This window comes from Diadema antillarum, unplaced genomic scaffold (assembly GCF_040938485.1).
Source record: "Diadema antillarum isolate AM-2024a unplaced genomic scaffold, OU_Dant_1.0 seq00000051_RagTag, whole genome shotgun sequence".
Lineage (NCBI taxonomy): Eukaryota > Metazoa > Echinodermata > Echinoidea > Diadematoida > Diadematidae > Diadema > Diadema antillarum.
The window spans coordinates 73,709-97,293 of record NW_027271160.1 but is presented as its reverse complement, the minus strand read 5'-3'; the positions used below and the strand labels follow the sequence as shown (position 1 = coordinate 97,293).

Sequence of the window (23,585 nt, the reverse complement as noted above, 5' to 3'; positions counted from 1 at the left end):
GGTGGGAGCAGGTGGCTGCAAGAGGAGAAACACAATACATTGTAATCTTCTATTCATGGTTGAAAAAAAAAATCACTTGGTTAATCAAATAAAAAGCTACCAATATGGAGCACTGCACGCAAATTCTGGACCAAGGCCAAAACTCCTTCTACCCATCTCATTCTTTTGTCCATTCTACAACAATATAGTGAACATGATTACTACTTCTGCAGGGATTTTGAGGAATATTTGAAATTCTAGCCCTCACTTGGAAACAGAAGGGTAACACAGGACTGTCACAATAAACTGAAAAGGTGCAAAGTTCCACTCATGGCACATCTTGTGTAATATGGTTGTGCCAAGGTACACTGGCTGTCTGTCAATATTTTGGTCTTGTAAAAGATACATACAAAGCCTGTCTTGTGATTATACTCAATGGTACACCAATAGGCCCGTCTTGTGTATTATGGTTGAGCTGAAGACACACCAACAGCCCGTGTCGTGTATTTCGGTTGAGGCAAAGGTACGCAAGACAGCCTGTCTTGCATATTATTGTTCTGTTATTAAAAGGTACATCGATAGGCCTGTCTTGTGTATTTCAGTTGTGCTAAAGGTACACCAACAGCCTGTCTTGTGTATTTCAGTTCTGCCAAGGGTACACAGAAAGTCTTGTCTTGTGTGTTATTGTTCCGCTAAAGGTACACCGATAAGCATGTCTCTCTGTATTTGGTTGCACTAAAGGAACACCGATAGTCCATCTCGTCTCGTGTATTTGGGTGTTTGTCGGCAAGAGAACTCTAGGCGGGATGAATAAGCAATGTTTCTGAGATATCCGCAACAGCACAGGGTTACAAAGTCCACATATGAAATTGCTAAAGATGATGTCCAAAGGAGTCCATGTTGCCTCCTATGCTCGGGAGGGAAATGTACGTCGCTGGATCGATACCGTCACTTCTCAGATGGCGTACTTCTTCTTGCCCTCTTCGTTGATGATGCATATGTGCTGAGAAGAGAACAAATACAACAATAAAAGATATATAAATAGATGCATCTACATGTATTAGAATAAAATGCTCTAATTTAACAATTCCACAGTTTACGATTTCGTGACTAACATGTTTAACATATATGACTTGACCAACCATCATGAAAGCCTTGTCAAATTTTGCAGTCCATTGATTTTTCTGACTCTGGAATTTTTACGGTGTTTTTTTTTTTTTCTATTTAGCTTTCAATGATAATTTGTCTCATTTTACTCGAAACACACACACAAAAAATGTGTATCACAGAAATGGTATTTCCAAAAGTGGGCCACCATACAGGCCTCGAATTACCCGGGAGGCAAAAGGCAATTTGCCGCAATGCCCCATCTACTTGCCGCAATGCCTCTCTCAAAGAATTACCATGCTTACTGCAACTTTTCCTTGCTGCCCATAAAAAATTTTGAGAGAGAGTGCCCCTAAAACCAAATATTGCCATAGTTTTGGGAAAACAGTCTCTGCAGTCCAGAAGCAGTTTAGTGTTTGGGTAATGAGGGATTAAGACACAATGGATTTATTTGAAACACCAAAGTATTATGTTCCACAAAAGTTGAGGTGTTATCAATTTCAAAACATTCATAGACTTTGACATTTTGACATGATGTAGTAAGTCAATATATCAACCTTTTTTCTGTGTATTTATCAACCAAATGTTATCATTTTCCAGTTTTCTCAACATTGATGCCTATGACTTAAGGTATTGGGGCAATAGGCCACACGTGTAGTTGACTCTTACCATGGCAAACTACTTTGGACCATAGGAAATCACTTCATATCACAATTTTGTCAAGTGGGGACTAAAAAACAACAACAACAACCCCTCCCCAAAAAAACAAACAAACAAACAAAAACAATGAAAATGCTATAAAACTTTACTATGGAACTTTGAAATCTCGGGCCTTGATGATGATTGTGATACTATCAGAGTTTGCTACGTCAGTGCTCTACATACAAAGACCCCACTGTACATCAACTGATCGATTTTCATCCTAAAACACATAACAAATCAACAAGCTGAACAAAGAGCTATCAAATACACAAATTCTCCTGCATTTTTCACTCCCTTCTGCCAAAGCAATGAAATGAGAAATTAAGTACTATTCCTTTTCAGGAGAAAGGTAAGCAATTTCCCCACCTTAGATTACTATAATTATAAAGCACAATGTTATGATTGGAAATACCATGTGGTGTACTCACTCCCAAATCCCTGAAGTACTCATTGTAGTCCAGGGCATATCCAACCACAAACTTGTCTGGAATTTCAAATCCACAATCTGCAAAGAGGGAAAAGAAAAAATACACAAAAATATGTCAATTAGACAGATAAACATCATAATTCATGTAGAGATCAGATTAATATAAATCCACAAGGTCTGATAATGCTAATGTTGCAATCTCTTTTTTGTATGGTACTCCTGTACAAAACGGTAAAGAACTATCCTAAAATGAAACATCACCACAGAGTTTGATAAAAACTTGATAAAAGTTATAACATTTTTCATTTATCAATATTATCAATAAAGATATATCTTGCACTCCACTATGAAGTAAAGGCAACTTGTTCATGATATACAAAATTATATCTTTAACTCATCTTAGTTTTCTCAAAAAAATGTTTACACAAAGCTACACTAGACATCATATGATGTCATAACCACATACCAAAAGTGAAATCACAAAATATTTTGCTGGCAATTTCCCAAGACATACAGTAACTGGGCTAGGGTTAGGGTTAGGATTAGGGTTAGGGTCAGGGGAAGGATCAGGGGTAACTGTCCCAGAACCAAGTTCAACTGTTATCCACTGCCAAAAAGTTGCTGCAGTCTGTAGGGCTGGCAAAAAATCTATTTCAATCAAAATGATCCAGCATAGGTTAATGGGATCGTATAGTTTTGGTTGAGACCTAATTTCATGTTTCTATCATCTTTTGGTGAGATAATGAGAAACCTCTTATGAAATATGAAAGAACATGTGATTCCATGAGGAATTCAATGTTCATTTGATGAAAATTGGTTTTGAAATGGCTGAGATATCCAAAACAGAGCGATTCTAATAAAGTGTGGGACCCACACTTTATTACGATCGCTTTGCTTTACTTTGTTTTTGGATGTTTCAATCATTCTAAACCCGATTTTCATCAAATAAACTTTGAATTCCTCTTAAAATGGTATGCTCTGTACTATTTCATAAGTGTTTTCTTGGTATCTTGCAAAAAACTTAAAAGCCCAATTCTCATCTCCACCAATACTGTACTATCCCTTTAACCCATTGAGGATGAGTCATGAGTATACTAGGGCAGGTGTCTATGGGAAATGTGTGTTGTAGCAAAATCAGCCCATCCTGAACAGGTTAAAGTTCATCCCCGAATGTATGGGACACTTGCATTTTCAATTTTGTCAGTCGTACTCTTGTATTCTTTTTTAATTACATGAGTCTAAGTGAAAAAAAAAAGGTGATTTACTGAGGAGTAGGTGTATGGGAATTCCTTGCTCGCAATTTTTGTTCTTGTATTGAAAGCTTCACCACGGCTGTAGCTACATCAGGTCTTACTCACCCTGACTGAAATTACTCATGTTTGACCTTGGTCTTGAAATGGTCATAAGAAATACTTCAACTAGACAGAAAGTGAGTAAGGAATTTGAAGTTTACTTTAAAAGCCAAACATTATATATGGGATGTGTGACTTTCATACAATGGAGCAAACTTTATTTGCAGAAGACTACAGGTGAATCTACATTGTAAGTACAATGTATTTAAACAACATTCAGACAGGAAAACTGCTTAAGCTTGACAGGCCAAAAAAAAAAAACACAGTGTCCTGAGTACCCATGTATGCACTTGTAATCTTCTCTAAAATTTGTAATTTTCATTGGAGATGATCATAACCAATGGCATTCACTTAAACGCACGTTTGCTAATCAGTGCTAGTCGTGATTTTTTTTTTTAATATACCCCTGTGGGCAGTGAATGAATCGAGCCACCCATAAATCCCCAAACTATCGGGTCTTTAAAGGGATGGTACAGTATTTGTGGAGATGAGAATTGGGCTTTTAACTTTTTGCGAGATACCAAGAAAACACTTATGATATAGTACAAAGCATACAATTTTAAGAGGAATTCAAAGTTTATTTGATGAAAATCGGGTTTGGAATGACTGAAACATCCAAAAACAAAGTAAAACGAAGCGATCGTAATAAAGCATGGTTCCCACACTTTATTAGAATCGCTCCTTTGTGGGTATCTCAGCCATTTCAAAACCAATTTTCATCAAATAAACATTGAATTCCTCATAGAATTACATGCTCTTTCATATTTCATATGAGGTTTCTCATTATCTCACAAAAAAATGTTAGAAACCAGGGGGGGCAATTCATGAAGCATTTTGTCCGACAAAGTTGTCGGACAAATTTGCTCCCAGCCAATCACATGTAAGGATTTCAGTAGCTTGTAACAGTTTGTCAGAAAAATATCTGACTAAAACGCTTCATGAAATGCCCCTCTGATATTAGGTCTCAACCAAAACTATACGATCCCTTTAAGTCAGGGAGCTCATGATAGCTAGAAATTACTCAGCCAGCACAGGAGAACATGCATGTTTTGTTCTGACTGAAGCCAACAGAACTCCAAACAAAAAATGTTGCACCGTGTCTCAATCTTTGACAATGACTGTGGAGAAGAATGAGTGGAAGTTGGTAGGCTCGAGGGGTCAAGGTTAAGTCCTTATCATCCTTGCTACTCAAAATCTGAGTGATTGAAAACAAAACCTACATCAGATCTACATGTATAATACTGACTGACATGTCAATGACCCATGTGTTTGCTCAATAATTGGAGTGCATATCCTTTACATTCGTGTATTTTACCCCATTTTATTTAGACGGATGAAATGTTGCAAAGAAACGTTTCTACATTGTATATACATGTACAAGGTAAAACTCGTTTATGCAATTTGTTGATAATTAAAACTGATCATAATGTTCTTTCCAATTTCCCAATGCTTCAGTGGTTTTGCAAGAAGCACAAGACATGAAATGGACTGTACAGTACTGGTTGAGGTGAGGATTCAGGTTTATAACATTCCTAAGTGAGATAATGAGAAACCTCTTATGAAATATGAAAGAGCATGTAATTTTAAAAAGGATTTAACATTTATTTGATGAAAATTGGTTTTCAAATGGCTGAGATATCAAAAAAAGTCATGATAATAAAAGGCGACAGGCCACACCTTTCATTAGGATCTCTTTGTTTCATCTTGTTTTTTGATATCTCAGCCATTTCAAAACCGATTTTTCGTCAAATAAACTTTTGATACCCCTTAGATTTGCATGCTCTTTGACATCTCATGGAGTGGTTTCTTAATATCTCGCAAAACGTTAAAGGCTAAATCCTCACCTCAACCAGAACTGTACAGTTTCTTTAAATTTTCAGTATGATAGATGATTACTGTATTTATAGGCAAAGTGACAAGAAATCTTCACAGATACTTCAGCATATGGCTGGTACAGGGGAAACTCGGTATAACGAACACTGCTATAACGAGGAAATTTTCCCGGTCCCAAATTTCCTTCCACACAAGTCTATGTGAAATGCTACTCTTATAGCGAGATCGGCTATAACGAAATAACTGCTATAACGAGATAAATTTTGTGACTTCCAAACAAAGTAAAACATAGCCAATCAAACCTGCTATAGCGAGGTAAAGCAAAATGCCTTCAGTAAAGCTTTACTTCGCTTGTGCTATCATCTTCCGAGATTGTAAAGCTTGATGCGCCAAAAACTGTCTTGTACACACATACTTTTTCTTCAGTGCACTCCAGCTAGCACTGCATGTTGTACGTGTAAGTGTGTGTGTGCGCACACACTGATACTGTCATGCAGAAAATGTGGTGGGACGCCCATAGTATACATGACATCATCATTACGTTTAGCAGGTGTGAGGCAATCTGATGCTGTGATTGGCTTTCTACGTAGGGAATTCCCCATCTTCACACACACGCAGTCATAATGTACATACAGAATGTGTCACATACACACACAGCATTGTGCAGACCATATTCAAACTTTCCATACAACACACACCCATACGATAACCACATACCAATCCACAGACGATCTTGATACAATCGCAAGCTATATAAATTTACAAATTCAAACATCTACAATTAATAAGAAACACATTCTTGATATTCGATTTCCTCGGCGAAAAACATCTTCTTACCCATAAAGGTGAGTAATTCCCTCACACACAATATCAAGTTATCAGTATTGATTGAAATATGATGGGTAGTCCCACATGTGCAAATTAATGTCTTTATGGTATGCCTTCTTCTATGCCTACTGATATAACGAGATATCGGTTATAACGAGGAAAATGACTCGGTCCCGACCATCTCGTTATATCGAGTTTCCACTGTAGTAACAATGAACTACTGAAGAAAGCAGTATCACAAGCTACATGGTAATATTTTTCTGAAATCTGAATCAAATTTTCAAACATATCCCTTAGGTCCACTTGCTGTGTGTGCATTTCTTTTTTAAGTAAAATGACTACCTTCTTTTCAAGTGCCTTTTGACAGTCTTACATACCATATGTCCCCCCCCCCCCCCCAAAAAAAAAAAAAAAAAATTACAACGGGACCCTCCGCAATGATAACTATAAAAAAACCGATAGTGAATCAATCCAAATACAATTTCAGGGTATGAAACTAGAACTTATTACCCAAATCTTGCAGAAAACCCCATCCAATTTGCTTTAGTGGTGAAAGAGAAATGAGGATTTTTGTAGTGCATGTCAGGAATCCCTTCCCTCCAAGTTCTGTCCATTGTGTACACACATTAATATGCAGTTCCAAGAGCATCCAAGTGCTAAACTTGGAAGAATCACATCCAGGACATGCTTCACAATTATTCACATTTTTCTGTGACCACTTTACCAAATACATTGTAGAATGGGGTTTTCTGAAAAATATAGGAAAGATGTTATAATTTTAGACCCTGATATAACATTCAGACAGTCTAATCATATTGGAAGTTAACAATGGAAAAATCTGATTGTAATTCTTTTTTTTTTTGGACATACTGTACAATGTGTTTATATATGCCTGCTAACTATAATGGTCCAAGTAGGGTGTCCTGATCAGTGAGTACATGCAATCTAACTAAATGATTTCTTGTGGTTACGAGCGTCATGCCAACTTTAAAGCTAGCTCACTACAAATTACATTCATACACTCTTTTAACTCTAAGTTACAGGAGTTTCAGGCACCGCTGGTATCAAAATTAGCTCACTAGAATTTAACCTTGTCAGTCTAACAAAAGTATAAAAAAGATATTTGCACATATATGCATGTTAGTCCCAGTGGAATCATATTACATAAAAGTGTGCAAATATTAAAGCCCCACTACATTACTAAAGGTATTCCACGTGAATAGTAATGTGCGAGAGCTAACACTTACAGTCTGGCCGGTAGCCAATGCTCCTGGGCGTTCGTTTGACGAGCAAGCTGCAGACTTTTATCATCTTCGGGTGGTAGCCCCCGACGATCTTGAGTAACCTCTGCATGGTGTGACCCGTGTCGATAATGTCCTTCGGCGTAGACAAGGAAATGGTGGGAAGGAAGCGTCATGACTAAATGTGAGATTGAGGCTGTCACCACATTACTGATAAAAACCATGATAACCCGTTGTCACTTAGTCTTCACTTTTGTAATGTTGTTAGATTGTGCATATCTGGTTTTTTTCACTCTTCAAATTTTGTTTTCTTTATTTTTTGTTTCCCCTAGGCTGTTAAATTTTCTGCTGGCAACACAGATTTGTACTCTTTAATGGTCCTCCTAATACAACAGTTTACCAAAAAAAAACCCCAAAAACACACACACACACAAAAAGGCAAGTGCCAAAATGTGTCTCGCCCATTCGCATAGAAGAAATTAATGTTTTCCTAAAAGTTCATTGACCCCTCCTATGACCTTTGACCTTGTGGTGACCTTCAACTTCCCAAGGGACATTTCCCAGACAAGTTTGGTCACAAACGGACATATGGATCAAGTTATGAGCCATAATCGAAACGCGCTGTAAAAAATTAACATTGGGCCCTAAAAGTTTGTTGACCCCTGCCTGTGACCTTTGACCTTGAGGTGACCTTCATGTTTGGTAAAATGTGTAACTTTGCATAACCACTCTTCCCTTCAAGTTTGATTGAAATCAAAGTCCTCAGTAGAGAATTGTTCAAGTTTTTGTAGCGTTACGGACAGAAGGACGACGGATGGACAGAGGGATGCAGGTGATCCCTTTGTCTCCCGCACCTCGGGGAGACTAAGCCCTAAAATTCAATAGCTGTCATCTATTCCACCCCCCCCCCCCCTTTCTAAAACCTCACAATGATTACATATCAACTTTGCAAAAATGGACAGCATTGCATATTAAAGATCACTGCACTGCACAACATTGTTCTTGCGCTTACCTCTACAATAAGGACGTTCTTGCCCTCCAAGTCTGTGAGGTTGTCACCCCCGACGACACGAATCTCTCCTGTCGACTTGTCATTCTGTACAAACCGTGGATGAAAAGGGGTGAGGGTAAAATATGTTACATAATCTAGTTCCAAGTAGTGAAAAAACAGCATTTAGTGCTAGCTCAGCAAAGATGCTCAGACCATAGTGTATAAAGTACCTGTGAATACCAACAATGTCCACAAATGTGGTGAGTGAATGAATACTTCACATAAAAAATATGTGGTTTGCAGAGGGGAACAATGAAGTCACACCTCCTATAAATGATGTACAGATTTTCCCAAACATCTTTCTGAACACGGAAGTCATGTTGTTTGCCAATGCATATTTGCTTAAAATGATACCTGAAAAAAAGAGACGGTCTATTATGCATGAATCTGAATGCTATTTCAAGGAGAAGCTGGCAAAGGGCCAGGGAGCATCAGAAACATATGATAGTTTGATGTCATTCTAGAACACCAACTGAATCCAGTGTAGTTGATGAACTTTACACTTTACATTAAGAGGCAATTGCAAAGGTAAAACATAGTTTCCATGTCTGCTGAAACTGTTGATTTTTGCTTTAAAATGGACACACACATGTACAATAGGTATAAGAAATGTGTGAAATAATGCTACGATAATACGTAAGTTGGGTATTAAACGTTTAAGTCATCTGCCTAAAGATCACTTACTTCAGTTTTGGATTTATCACAGATAATACTGCTGCTGGGGTTTCCTTTCTTGCCATACTTCCTACAACCCAGCAACTCTAGCATGTGATACCACAACATGTGATGCCAAAACATTGTAATTGATTGTAGACAATAGACTGTTTGGCTCAATGTAACATTAGCATGTGAAATGAGTCACTGGGAAGGAAAGATGTGCACACTTGCAAGGACTGTCAGAGCTGTTATTTTCACGAATGACGAGGTCACAGTTTTGCGAGATGTTGTTTTTTCGATTTGACACCGCAGCTATCATAAGTGCACTTCTGCCAGTCCATTCACCCTGAAATCTTATTGTAAATGGCTATATATTTGCATGTTGTTAAATTCGTGGCCCAACAGTACCGGGTAATTTGCAAAATCAAACCCTCACACACAAAACTCTCACACCTCGGAGGGTTTGATCTCACCTCATAGCTCTTGAGGCGGATGAAGTCCACACGCAGCTGGACCGAGCGGCCGGCGTTCTGGTTCAGCGCCTGAACAAAGTTCAGCAGGTCGGAGCAGAACTTGTAGCCTCCCTTCAAGACGCAGAGGACAACGAGCGAGGAAGCTTCGCCCATGTCATCCCAAATGTCCCTGGCGAGCCTCTCCGTCCTTTCCAGACAATTGAACGAAAAAATGATACCATCCGTAAAATCCATCACTTCTTTTACATGTCGTTGCAAGGACATCTTTACATCTTGCATTGCTACGCTTTGTGAATCAGGTATATATCTATTTCATTGTTGCCGTTTTTTTTTTTTTGGAAGCACATGGTCACCATATATGAAGTGATGGATCCAGATGGCAATAATCTTTAAAAATATGCTAATGAACATTTTGATTTTGGCATTATCACAAAAAAGCTGGATACATTTTTTTTTTAAATGGTCAAAGCTTGAAACTTCCTGTAGTCCCAGAAGAAGTGTTTGTTTGTATTTTTTTTTTTTCCAGCAACCATTTGTTCCAGAGGCACAGGCCTGTCCTCATATTTTACCTGTCTGCAATGACTCCCTGTGGGACCAGGATCCGGTCCAGGTCCTGCTCATAATGTCTGGGCACACAGAACGTGTTCAGACTGTAGCCTTCGTAGTCATCGGGAATCTGGCAGCAATCAAAAAGAGGGATGAATTCAAATGATGCATTTGGATAGAAGAAATGCTTGATATAGATTGTGATGTCATGTGTCACACAGTGTAATTAAATGGAATAAAAAATAAAAACAAATACATCCATGATATATATATATATATATATATATATACATTCTATAGAAATTTATGGATACTCCAAGACAACACTTCATTATTGGCCTATTTCAAAATTAATCCATTGAGGACGGGCTGATTTTGCTATAACATACATTTCCCGGAGACTCTTGCCCGAGTATACTCAGGACTTGTCCTCATCAGGTTAAGTTAGCCATCAAAATATGTCACGAGGTTCCGGGTGCTGTTCGTTATTCCAAAGGTTTGTTATTCCGAAGGTTCGTTATTCCGAGGTTCATTAATCCGAAACACACAAATTCCCTATACCTAGAGGTTTGTTAATCCGAAAATGAAAAAGGGTTCGTTAATCTGAACATTTGTGGCGTTATTCCGAAGGGCCATTAATCCGAAAATGAAATAGGGTTCGCTATTCCGAAGGCTCGTTTGTCCGAAAATGAAAGAGTTCGTTATTCAAAAGGTCCGTTAATCCGAAAATGAAATAGGGTTCGTTATTACTGCTGCGGTATTCCGAAGGTTCGCTGATCCGAAATGAAATAGAGTCCGTAACAAACCTTCGGAATAACAAGCTTTGTGTCATTTTTGGAATAACAAACCTTATTTCATTTTCGGATTAATGAACCTTCGGAATAACAAACCTTATCACATTTTCAGATTAACGAACCTTCAGAATAACGAATCTTCGGAATAACGAACCTTCGTAATAACAAACCTTCGGAATAACGAACCTTCAGAATAACGAACTGTAACCGAGGTGTTCCTACCAGAGTAAGCAGCAGCAATTCTTGTTCATGTACAGTAAGTTCTTTTTTTTTGGGGGGGGGGGAGGGGGAGGGGGGTTATTTTCATGTTTATCTGTTTTATGCATCTGCAGGGTAAACAGCCTGTCCTTCCAACTATTGTTACATTTGATTTAGATGACATATTGTCATCTTAATATCTCTGCACCCTGAAAAGCGGAGTATTAAACAATTTTGTGAATACCGTCCATGGACACATTTTGTTTGTCACATGAAATGATCATGCCATCCACATGCCATAAAGCATTGTTGAAGTTAAAAAAAACCCAACAAATCCACCCAAACCATAACATACAATGATTGATGCATGTCAATTTTTAATACAAATATGAACTTCATTCATTGTAATCTGGCTGAAACTTTGGTAAGCTGGTTGCCTCATAAAAATTAGCTGGTAGCAGTCCCTCACACATTTTACTGACCTAGATCATATCAGTAATGGCCTTTATTGCTATGAGAAATATGGAATCTGCCACACAGTCACTGTACATGCATTTTGACTTTGATCATCCATTACTCAAAAGATGCATGCATGGCATGTTGACTCTAAGACTGCGTGCTCCTGTGGGGGTCACATTCATTACAACTGTCTATCTATGGTACACAGCTCCTGACATGGCTTGCAGGTCTGAATCATAGATGCCACAATTGCAAAGCAGATCTTCAAAATACGCTAGCAAAGGCAAAACACGTTATCAGTAACATTAGTGTCATAGATCTTCAAAGTCTTGATGCTCATAGCACTTCTTAATTGCAAAGCTACAGCTGTATTCCCAAATATGATTTCTAATTTGTTAATCATCAACAGGTATGATGAATGTGATACCTCTCAAGCAAACAATTATCCAGAAAGAGGCCACACATGCACCCCTCATAAAAACTTCACAAAGTATTTGTTTACTGCTTTCCAACAAGAGGCAGTTTAACAATGTTTCAAGTTTGACAATCTAAACTGCATAGTACAATTTTAGCATTTTAACCTGCAATATTGTAACCCTCAACCTTAGCTTTGACCTGAAATTCCCAAGAGTATTAATTGTCAGGTAATACATGTAAACACTAAGTTTCAAGAAAATACCTTAGGCATTGCATGGATATGGGGGGGGGGGGGGGATTTTGAGAATTTGATCCTGACCTTTGACACTTGACCGCATGACCTGAAATGTCCGAAGAGAATCACTGACAGGCAGTACATGCATCTACAGCTTTGCAAGTACTTATACCCCTTTCCCGCTGAAGAAAATCTTCCCCGGGGGCACCTGGGGGCACCCGGGGAACCCCACAGTGTGAAAGGTCACTCGGTTGAAACCTAGGGGAAGCCTAGGTGAAACACCGATGAAATTTTGGGCAATTTTTACCCGAGAAGCGTCCTGGGTAAACACCGATAGTTCAACGGGAAATCACCCGGTGGTTCACCGAGAGCGCCCAGCGTGAAAGGTTGTCTCGGTGAAACACCGGGGAAAATATGCAGATTATGTCAAAGGTCATGTTTTGTTTCTGGTCATGCACACGTTTTCAGCTAGCTAGCGCGCACTCGACCTCCCAAATCCACACGTAGAGGGTACTAGTAATTCGTGTTTGTAAATATACACACAACACTACATAGTATGTCGTTTTGTGTGCAATGTGGCGTTCACAGTGCGACGGCATTGTTTTGCATCGTGCTGTGCATTGTATTGTTTAATTAGCACGCCGTGTATACAAAGCTGATATATATAGGTTTACAGAGTACTTGATCAATTTGATGCTTCCTCCTTCTTCGTCTTCCTCCAGTGTCTAGCCTTAACTCTTCCAGTAAAGTCTGATACAGTCCGCCTCTTGCTTGATTTTTTCGTATTTTGTGCTTTTCTCGTCAAGTGCTGGGTTAACAGTGTGCAGGAGAAATCCGTTGACGTTTTGTGCTGTTGAAATTTGAGGGAATTTTGCAAATGGCTGGAGCGTGGACCAAAGACGAAGAAAGACTGTTACTTCGATTACGTAGCAAGGCAGCAGTGAACGAAGAACTGAGCGGGACGTCGGCTGACGCTGCCGCGTACGAGTCCATCCTCCGAAAACTTGGTGAACATGGGATTGAAAAAACCAAATCGCAGATGCACAACAAACTCAAGTACATATTATGATCACCCACGTTGCGAGCAGAAAACCCGTCTAGGGGAAAGTTTCACCGAGAGCAGTGTGAAACGACGGCATTGAAACTTTCACCGAGAGGTTCCCCGGTGAATTCACCGGGGAACCTCTCGGTGGTTCACCGAGACGGGCAGCGGGAAAGGGGTATAAGTTTCATGAATCTATAACTTGAGCCATTTGCGAGATATGGAGAACAAGTTACATTTAGCATCTTAAACTTGACCTTTGACCTCATGGCCCAAAACTTTCCCTAAAGAATCTTTATCGGGTAATACATGTACATTCAGGCATTGCATAGATATGGGGAAAAGAGTGAAATTTTGTGAATTTGACCTTGACCTTTCACCTAGAGTATACAATTGTATATATGCACCCAAAAGTTAATACCTGCACAACTTTTTTCCATTCATACATGTACATAATTAAATATCAAAAGTTTCATTGGGATAACTCAAATGGTTTTAAAGTTACTAGTCAGTGTACCCGTGGAGTGCTGAATCAGCCGAAGTGGGGCATAGGGGGTGGGGCGGGGGCTTGTGGAATGATCCGTACTATCAGAGAGTACATGTATCATGCTTGTTTGGCTTCAGCCAGTGCCCAGAAATCCTCTATGGGCATTCCCCCAGAAATGGTCAAGGTCACTGGGTCAACGGAGGTCAAATAACTGTTTTGCGCTGCTCCTTGGTCCGATCTTGGCCACACTTGCTGGAAGCACAAGTAGGCCTACACCTGGGAAATCCCCATTGAGGATATTTCTGGGGGAATCCCAAGGAGTAGCAAAAAACAGTTATTTGACCTTTGACCCCAGTGACCTTGACCTTTCCAAAAATGAACCCCTCAAGGGCAATTTCGCGGTCAACCTGCATCCACCCACTAAGTTTGATGGAGATCGGACCAAGGACCTGGGAGGAGTAGAGGAACAAACAGACAAACAGACAGACAGACAGACAAACGTTGCTCGAATTATAGTATGACGCTGTCCACAAGCTTGATCACGGCGGACAGGCGGACAACCTGAAAACATAATGCCTACGGCGACAATTTGTGGCAGAGGCACAAAAAAGGAGTACCTGGTATGTATTACATTCTAACACAAAAAACTAGGAATAAGAAGATTCACACAATGACAGTATCAAAAAGGTACACGTAATAAAATCTTGCTTGTATTTGTATAAGTACATATTAAGTTTTAGATTGCTTTAATGCCTGAACAAGTCTCCCCTTTACACAGGAGACTTATTTCCATCTCATGATTCGGTATTGGGCAATTAAGGGGTTCAGGGGTTATGGCCTTTAGCACCAGTACATTGTATTTTTTATATCAATATTTCAGGTTTATAATACAGACATGTTCTGACATGTTCTGACATGTTTCAGCTTCTCGACGATGCCATTGTGACCCAACTTTGGCGATAAATAATGCAATTATTGCCATATACATGTACAAAATGTATTTTGCCGAAGGTGGGACAAATGCTGCAATTTCCCCTAGGTGGGTCATTATTCATTTCTTCTTTTGGGGTGACATGCTTAAAGGAAGAGAGAGATCAAGACAAGAAACAATTGCAGAGGGGAAATTGCTGAATTCATCCCACACGTCTGAAGCATTACAGAAGCAAGCTTTCCTCGACAACTCATCACACTTGCAAACAACTTCAGCAGAACAGCCATCTCCACCATGCAAACACCATATTTATACACATGTCATGAGTACTGGGAGTGATCACAATACAAACTTTGTAGATTTCTAGATCAAGTCATTTTATGCATGCACTCTGCAATGTTCATTGCAATTTTTTCATTGTTTATGGACAAAGTTGCATCGAAATGATATTGTACAGAACCTCAATCATGATAGAACCATGTTCTGTAATCAAAAACAGGGGCAGATCCAGGATTTTGAAATGGGGAGGGGGGGGGGGGGGGCAGTGACAAGGGAGAATAACCAGGGTGCCCCCCCCCCCCCCTGGATCCACCAGTAAATGATATCAACTGAATTGGACATAGAGTAGCTAGATACAGCTGTAGACCTATCTAATTTTGAGGTCAGAGACACAACTGTGTCAGTGTTGTATAACTTACTACAAGTGTGCGTGTGTGTGTGTGTGTGGTTGACACAACATTTGCTCCTTTGACGATTGCTCCAGTCTTATTTTCTCCAAGGACTAGGGGTAAATCTAGCGTTATATTTAAGGTTGCGATAGGTTTAGTTTGATGTGAAATTGTGAGGGTTAGGATTAGGGGTAGGGTTATGTTTGTGGGTAGGTTGCACGTTTGGCTTAAATAGCATGCAGATATTTAATGGTAGCAGTTGTCGCAGTCCTGTGAGCAAATGTCATGGAACCGTGTGTGTAGTCCCTCTAAAGACTAAAGATGCTTTAGGCAGCCTAAACCCCTGCCCGGATTGCCCAGACTCCTCACAGCTGTTTCACTTTCATGCAGTTTAGGGTATGTAAAAGAATAAAAGGCAGTGTATACTATACACCCACACGCGTACGTGTCTTTACCATCCAGCCACATGCATGTGGTGGTATAGCCATAATCCACGTGGTTGGATACAGCCTTGAGGAGAAGCTAGATATTGCTGTATATATTGTGTACGAAACATATTGTGTGTGTAGTCCATATAGACATGGGATGCAATGTAGGAGTTCTTTCAGTAACGCACCACCATTTTGCAAAGCTATTAAAAGAAAACAACCTCATTTATTATTCATACCTTTAAGGCCAAGTAAAAAAAGAAAGTAGTTCCTCGTCCGGGTTTTTTGAGCAAGGCGATGAGGGAGGCCCTTACTATTTGATATCTTACTATTTTTTCGAGGATTGTCAAAATGAAAGTAATATGTGTTTCTCGTCCGGTAATTCTGAGAAAGGTAACGAGAGAGGGCTTTACTATTTTCTATATCCAATTTATGAAATGAAATATCACTCTGGTAGCTGTGTTATGAGAGACCAGGTCCCAAGTGTATGTCTTGCCTGCACTCTGCGCACTTTCAAATAGACATAATATGTACCATACTTGAAATGAAACTTCATGCATGCAGAAATACATTTGCTTTTTCTTTCCACTATGTACACTACAGATGTCAAGGGAAAATGACCATCTTAATACTGGTATTTAGTGTTGTAATGGCATTTCTGATACCAGTGTACTTGCAATTCTGATGTATTGTGCTATTAATTGAAACAGGTATAAAACATTCTATCAACAAATGTACGACTGAAATAAATTCCATGATATTCATAACACTGCTTTATTTATCATTGGTGTTTGTGACTTTTTGTGTCCACACAGCTGGCATGTATCTGCATCTCTTCACAGCACAATTGTAGCACATTCAACTGGAAACTGGCTGGTACAATTGCAGATGGATGTCAAAATGATACTGATATGGCATTATAGCATTAAACATTTAAAGATGTTTCTTCATGTTCTAAAAAGACATTTGATAATCACTCATCATTTGGATGATGAATGATTGTATCACACTACAGGTGATACGACTCACGGCCGTGTCCGTGAATTTACATCGTAAAGAAAAGTATCCCGCAGAAATACGAGACAAACCAGAGTCCGTGGAAAAGTTATTTATTTTGTAGATACACCCATTTCTACATTTGCTGGAAAAGCGCATTCATTTTCTCTTCAAAATAGAACAATACATCGCCGTCAGATGCAACGTTACAGAGCAGAGTGTTTGGGCCTCTACACATTCGAATGTGTTCATGCGTGCGTGCAGACAGCTGATAGACCAGGGGGATGGGGACCCCGACAGCTACAGACACGCATACGTATACGCGGCCGGCGCGGCCACTGCACACACATGCACATAGTCACAATGACATGAAAATGTATACATACAAACTCGATACAATCCTCACAAGCATGTGTACAGTACAATTCATCCGCTTAAAATATGAGAAACGGGGAAAAATACGAACAATGCGGAGAATATCAGCGATTGTTCGCAAAAGATGTTGCCGCTGTCGCGTTCACGACATACCGAGTGCGCTGTACATCACAGCCCAGGCGCAGGCCCGCGCGCCCATCCAACTACAGTTCAACTGCTTTGTGGGTCATTCCTTCTTGCCGAGCTCGCAGTGTGAAATGCGTGCAATATTACATACGCACTACAGAAGCTACAGCTGTACTCCAGCTAAGTAGAGGACGCAAGGCGTAATTAGAAATGAGACATCATCACGATTGGTAGGTGAATTGTCGAATTTTTTTTTTTCGGCGGCCGAAAAAATAGTAAATATCCAAAAAGTCGATGCGGGCAACTGAAAATCGGTGCGGGCGGGGAGCGGGCTGGGACGAGAATTATGAATTTCTTGGTATTTTCAGCGCCATTTTGAAAATAGTAAATAGTAAAAAAATCGATGCGGCGGCCAAAATCTATGCGCGCGAGGACGAGAAACTGGTTTCTTTTTTTACTTGGCCTAACCCGTTGAGGACGGACTGATTTTTGCTACAACACGCATTTCCCATAGTCCCCTATGGGAAATGCGTGTTGTAGCACATAGTCCCCTGCCTGCCTGAGTATACTCGGGACTCGTCCTCAACAGGTTAAGACAGCTCTTTATTTTCCGGCAATGCTTTTTTCCCCAAATCCATCATCTCATCATTTTTTTTTTTCTAATATAAATATGGATTTAAAATTACTATTGATTGGGAACTTTGACTGATTGCATCAATCGCAATGCTACGATGAAATCTTTAGTACAGGTGTATATTGGGGCTTTGGCTGCTAGCTAGCAAGCGTCGCTGCCCTAGACCTGCACACAACATGTTAATGCGAACATCGATGTGCCATGCTAAGGAAGAGCATGAACAGCGTGCATATTAATGTGTGTACGCGGCCCTATGGGTATGTACAGCATATGGAATACATATGGTAGCGCTATCATTATATAAGCTGCCGCTGACTGTCGTGCGCCATCGTGGCTGACTGGCTCCAGGCTTGGCCAGGCCACCATCGAGTGCGGAATGGAAAAAATATGATGCACCGAACTCGAGGCCTCGGGTTCGAAAAAGACCTTCTTCGAGAAAACTTAACCCATTCGAGGACGAGTCCCAAGTACCTACTCGGGCAGGTGTCTATGTCTCTATCTCAGTCCGGGAAACCCGCTCATGAGGACCGCCCCCGCGTACGAGGATGGTCCCTCCTCATGAGGACCTCCCCCCCGCCTCATGAGGCCCCCCGGGGAACGCCTCATGAGGCCCCCCATTCACTTCTTATTCATCTCACATCTGACGTATAAATTGTCGCAACTTTGCACGGTGATTTTTTGTTACACACACATGTCCACTATCCATGATGAAAAGAAGAAAAAATCCTGTTTTTTTTTTTTCAAAAATCGAGTGTTAATCAACCGATGCAGAGCGCCCATCAAAACACGGGCGCCAGCGCGTTCGCACAATGCAAGACTGCCGCACCTAGCGGCCTGATCCGACTAAATATTTTCGATGTTTTTTTCTGCGGCTCTCACCTCTCCGCGCACGAATCAGCCTCGTGAAGCTGAAGTCTGACATCTTTTTACACAAATCGTCAATTCCGCCCACGATTCCGCCGCCCGCTTACCGTTTGGGCCCTTTTTCTGGAATCATCCCGCGACGACGCGGGATGATTCCAGAAAAAGCGCCCAAACGGCGGAATTGTGGGCGGAATTGACGAAGAAAGTGAACTCGTCATACCTACAAAGTGATTATTTTGCTAACAAACTGGAGTATGTCATCTACCCACCTACTCTATCAGTGTGGAATAGTAATTTGGAATATATGGACAAGATCAGGTTAGTACTGATTTAATTTTTCTCGTTACGAATTTGTGTAAAAAGATGTTAGACTTCAGCTTCACGAGGCTGATTCGTGCGCGGAGAGGTGAGAGCCGCAGAAAAAAGCATCGAAAATATTTAGTCGGATCAGGCCGCTAGGTGTGGCAGTCTTGCATTGTGCGAACGCGCTGGCGCCTGTGTTTTGATGGGCGCTCTGCATCGGTTGATTAAAACTCGATTTTTGAAAAAAAAAAACAGACAGGATTTTTTCTTCTTTTCATCATGGATAGTGGACATGTGTGTGTAACAAAAAATCACCGTGCAAAGTTGCGACAATTTGTACGTCAGATGTGAGATGAATAAGAAGTGAATGGGGGGGCCTCATGAGGCGTTCCCCGGGGGGCCTCATGAGGCGGGGGGAGGTCCTCATGAGGAGGGACCATCCTCGTACGCGGGGGCGGTCCTCATGAGCGGGTTTCCCGGACTGATCTACTCTACTTAGTACTAGATCATGTAGATCTAGATCTAAATCTAACTGTCAGACATAAATAGACTCTAGTAGATCTATATTACTACATTAAAACATTAATTTTAAATTTTAGTCTAAGATTAACAATTCAAACACATGCTAACATTTTATTAACATCATCGTTAGGTCAAATTTCTTCAAAGTTCGTAGTGCTCTCTAACGTTTAAAAGGTCTGTTAGACCTATTTATGATTCAGCCATCAGTACATGATATATATAAAGGTCTATCTTCACTCAACATGAAATAATGTGGACATGTGGTCTATCCCATACATGCCATGACCCTGCCTCCCTCCCCAGGCTTTCTTGCCTTGTGAATGTGTACTTGCAATACGCATACTACCCGCCACAAACCCGAAGAACCGGCGGTGGCGATAAGCTAACACAAACACACGCACAAAATCAAGCTGCTTTGAAAACCTCCGCTCCACGCCTGGTATTCTGTGGCCACACATCGAATTCAGAGAGGCTAAACTATGCTTCCATGTGTCATAAATAAACTTACGGAAATTATGGTTGACATTTTCCTCGATTTCGCTGGAGGCTCACGGTCTGCGGAACTTTTGTGCGTTTGCCCGTTCATGTCAGTGTTTTTATTCTTGTGATTGTGCATGTAAAGTGCGTACACTTGTACGCGGTACGTGTTGAAAGTGCATGTGCACGTGAAGTATGGTAACCGCGGCAAACTCGGCACTTGGACAAATCTACTACGAGCGGGGGAAATATGTAGCATATCAATTTATCTATGAATTAATCATTGTAGTATACCTCCAAAAAACAAATATCAGAATCTATAATTATACATATTATATGAAAAAAATTCATTTAACACAGTCATTTTTTTCCTTGACAGAATTTTTGATTTTATTAGAGATTTTATCGTCATTAAATCTTTCCATACCTATGATATTAATAGTATCGTCTAGACTAGACTGAAAGGAAATGAATTGCGCGCGCTTTTTCTTTTTCATCGCTTACGTGTTTTGAAGCCTGTGATTGGTCAAAAGCTGGTCCCGTGATCTACAGGCGCCATGTCGTTACTGAAGTGCGCTCATACGCAATGCCCATTGTTAACTGCCCCTTATTTGGCTTGCTTATTTTGTTACGTCTGAGCGTACACGCTAATCCTGTGACGCGTAATACGCGCGGTAACGACATGGCGTCCAAATTAGCAGTTGGCCAGACTCTCTTAATATACGGCACTGACTGGAGCATATTAACAGCGCCGCCTTCGTAGCAGGTTGTTTTGTTCGAAGCAGATGGTGGTTGGGGGGGGGGGGGGGGGGGGGGGGGCTCTTTTATAAGTTTCCACATAATTAGGCCTTTTGCCTACTGTTGGCTCTTGGAAAATAAGAACCCTCCGTTCCTGTGGCTCTTTAAAAAAATGACCACAAGAAAGAATATGGCTTATATTATAGTGATGCCTTACCGGGCCCCCTGGACTTCCCATCCCGATGGAGATTCGTCCAATATGGAAGGAGGGAGTGTGTGTGTGTGTGTGGGGGGGGGGGGGGGGGGGGGGGGGGGGGGGAGGGGGGAGGGGGGGGGAGGGGGGGGGAGGGGGGGCGGGGGCGGCTGAGGCTTTGTAAGCACTGAATGTGTGTTATAGGCATACTGATATTATGACATGACATTTTGCTCCTCATGCAACAGTTGCCTTGCACCTCCGGCCTTTTTTTTTTTTTTTTTTTTTTTTTCTAAGGACTAGGGGCAGTATAGGGCTAGGGTTAGGGGGGTAGGAATGCCGGATAGGGTTTATACCCGTCCTTCCCTCATTCTTTATACGCGATAGAGATTGGAGGCACTTCTGGTGTAATCTCTTGAACCAAATGAACAAATGAATAATCAAGAAAGGAAGTCTTTCCCTGAAATTACTGACTTCTATTATTACTGTCATAATGAATAGCATTAACTTTCAAAAATAGGGATCGTATAGTTGGCCCATAGGAATCTTTCGAGGTTTATGGTCTGTCAGAATACACATCACACCATCTTCATTCAAGCTGCCCCCCCCCCCCCCCCCCCCCCCACACACACACACACCCCTACCTCTCAATCGACCGCATAGCCATGCAGTGCATGCAGTGAACATTACTGCAAATCTTGTCCTGTGGTCCTGGGTAAAAAAAATAAAAAAAAATAAATATATATATATATACTCTCAGTAAAAAAAAGAAAAAAAGAAAGTAAACACCTTTTCAAGTTCATTGGTTAAGAGTTAATGTATTATATACCAGATGAAAGGTAATTTAACTGGCTATCAACCTAAGAGGTCAATAAAAATGAAATCTTTACGTATGAGTGAACACCCTTCTATTTCTCTTCCAGGACACAAAGTAAAAATTGCAAAAATGAACAAGTTGTCATTCACGTGTAAATGTTCTTCCATGTAAATATAAGAACAAAAGACAAATTAAACACAATAAAAAGATTAATAAAGCTGCAAAAATTAACATGTGATCTCAATAATATTCATTGAAGCCAAAAAGATCAATAAAGGCTAGAAATAATGGAGGAAAATAAAGGATCTTCTGTCAATAAGTTCAAATGAAAATGAGCTAGAAACAATATCAACAAAAATGGTAGGGATTTGAATTGATTTATCAAATTCGGAAAATTGTAGATAATGATTAGTTCATGAATTTGTCTCATGAATTCTTAAATTACTAAATTAAAAGAATGAAATAAAGATGTTCTCTTCATTTAATCTTCTCTGTGCCCTTACTCCCTATCTAATTAGAGGTTTGTGTTGACAGAAAATTCTTATTTTCCCCACTAGTTTCCCACTTTGATTTTGTTTGAAGTTAAATGAGATAAAAGGAACGAAAACTTATTATTTCTTTTTTGCTATTTCATTCATGTCTCTCATTTTGTTAAACTGTTGTTATCATTGTTATCTTGAAGGGCATTTGAAAATGGAAGACAACATGTCATATTTTTTGCAATTTTTACTTTTGTGCCTTGGAGAACAGAAACGAATGTGTTCACTCATGCGTAATGTTTCCATTAATATTGACCTACTAGGGTGATAGCCAATTAAATTACCTTTAATATGGTATATAATAAATTAATTCTCATTAAATTCTTCTATGAAAAATATGAACTAGACAAGGTGTTTATTTTCTTCTTTTTTTTTGCTAAGTATATTGATATAAATATAAATATATATAATTATTATATACATGTTGAGAATTCACGTATTGGCTCCACGAAGAAATGAAGAAATAAACTGGTAATGCATTTATTTGCCAATAAAGAATGAGTTTATTCGACTCGAATTTTCAGCGGCCTCCGCCTTCTTCAGGAGTCTCTCAGACGGGGCAATCGTTATCGGGCCGTTAACGATTGCCCCGTCACTGTACAGGCATGCTAACCTGGAAACATTAAACTGCACATTACTTGAATATGAGACCATTCTGAAGCAAATAATTCACACAACAATAGATATATAATGAACTCTTAAATGAATCCCACAATCATCCCCTAGCATTTCCACTGATTCCCACTGATCAGTACTAGCTATCCCCTTTAAGGGGAATAAAAATTTCCCCTTTGGAATAAATTCCCCTTATTAACCTTGTTTTCAGACGTATATTCCCCCTATTGACGCTTTTATACTGATTTTATATCTTTTAATTTTCCACGTGTTGTAATCCAGATATTACCACGAGAAGGCGAATGAGTTTCAAATAAGCAATAATTTGATTTGGTGTCTTTTATTGATCATCTTTTAATTCAAACAGAATTTTTGGCCCGCCTCGCTGCTCGGGCATATATTATAATCGTCAGTGTGCAGGCCTACAATATTATTTAATGATAAGTCTTGTAAACAAAGTTTATACGCGAATACTTATTATAATGAACATTTTAAACGCTCTGCGCGGGATGACATTGACATGGAGTGTGT

The 23,585-nt window shown here is 40.0% G+C and overlaps 1 protein-coding gene across 1 annotated transcript; it reads right to left on the bottom strand.

Moving 5' to 3' along the window:
• On the bottom strand, nt 1–20,261 carry LOC139725599 (hypoxanthine-guanine phosphoribosyltransferase-like). The gene is made up of 7 exons (XM_071636690.1): nt 20,184–20,261; nt 10,220–10,326; nt 9,651–9,837; nt 8,482–8,565; nt 7,476–7,605; nt 2,217–2,293; nt 1–982 (listed from the first exon to the last, which is right to left on the bottom strand). The coding sequence occupies exons 1-7, from the start codon at nt 20,259–20,261 to the stop codon at nt 935–937; spliced, it is 711 nt and encodes a 236-aa protein (XP_071492791.1). The 3' UTR covers nt 1–934.
• Between the last annotated feature and the right edge of the window lie 3,324 nt (nt 20,262–23,585).

Coding starts and splice junctions, on each gene's coding strand:
- LOC139725599 (XM_071636690.1), bottom strand. CDS start 20,261: ATGAACGGGCAAACGCACAAAAGTTCCGCAGACCGTGAGCCTCCAGCG. Junction 10,327..20,183: donor AAATGTCAACCATAATTTCC/GTAAGTTTATTT, acceptor GATTGCTGCCAG/ATTCCCGATGACTACGAAGG. Junction 2,294..7,475: donor CATTGGCTACCGGCCAGACT/GTAAGTGTTAGC, acceptor CCCTCTTTGCAG/ATTGTGGATTTGAAATTCCA.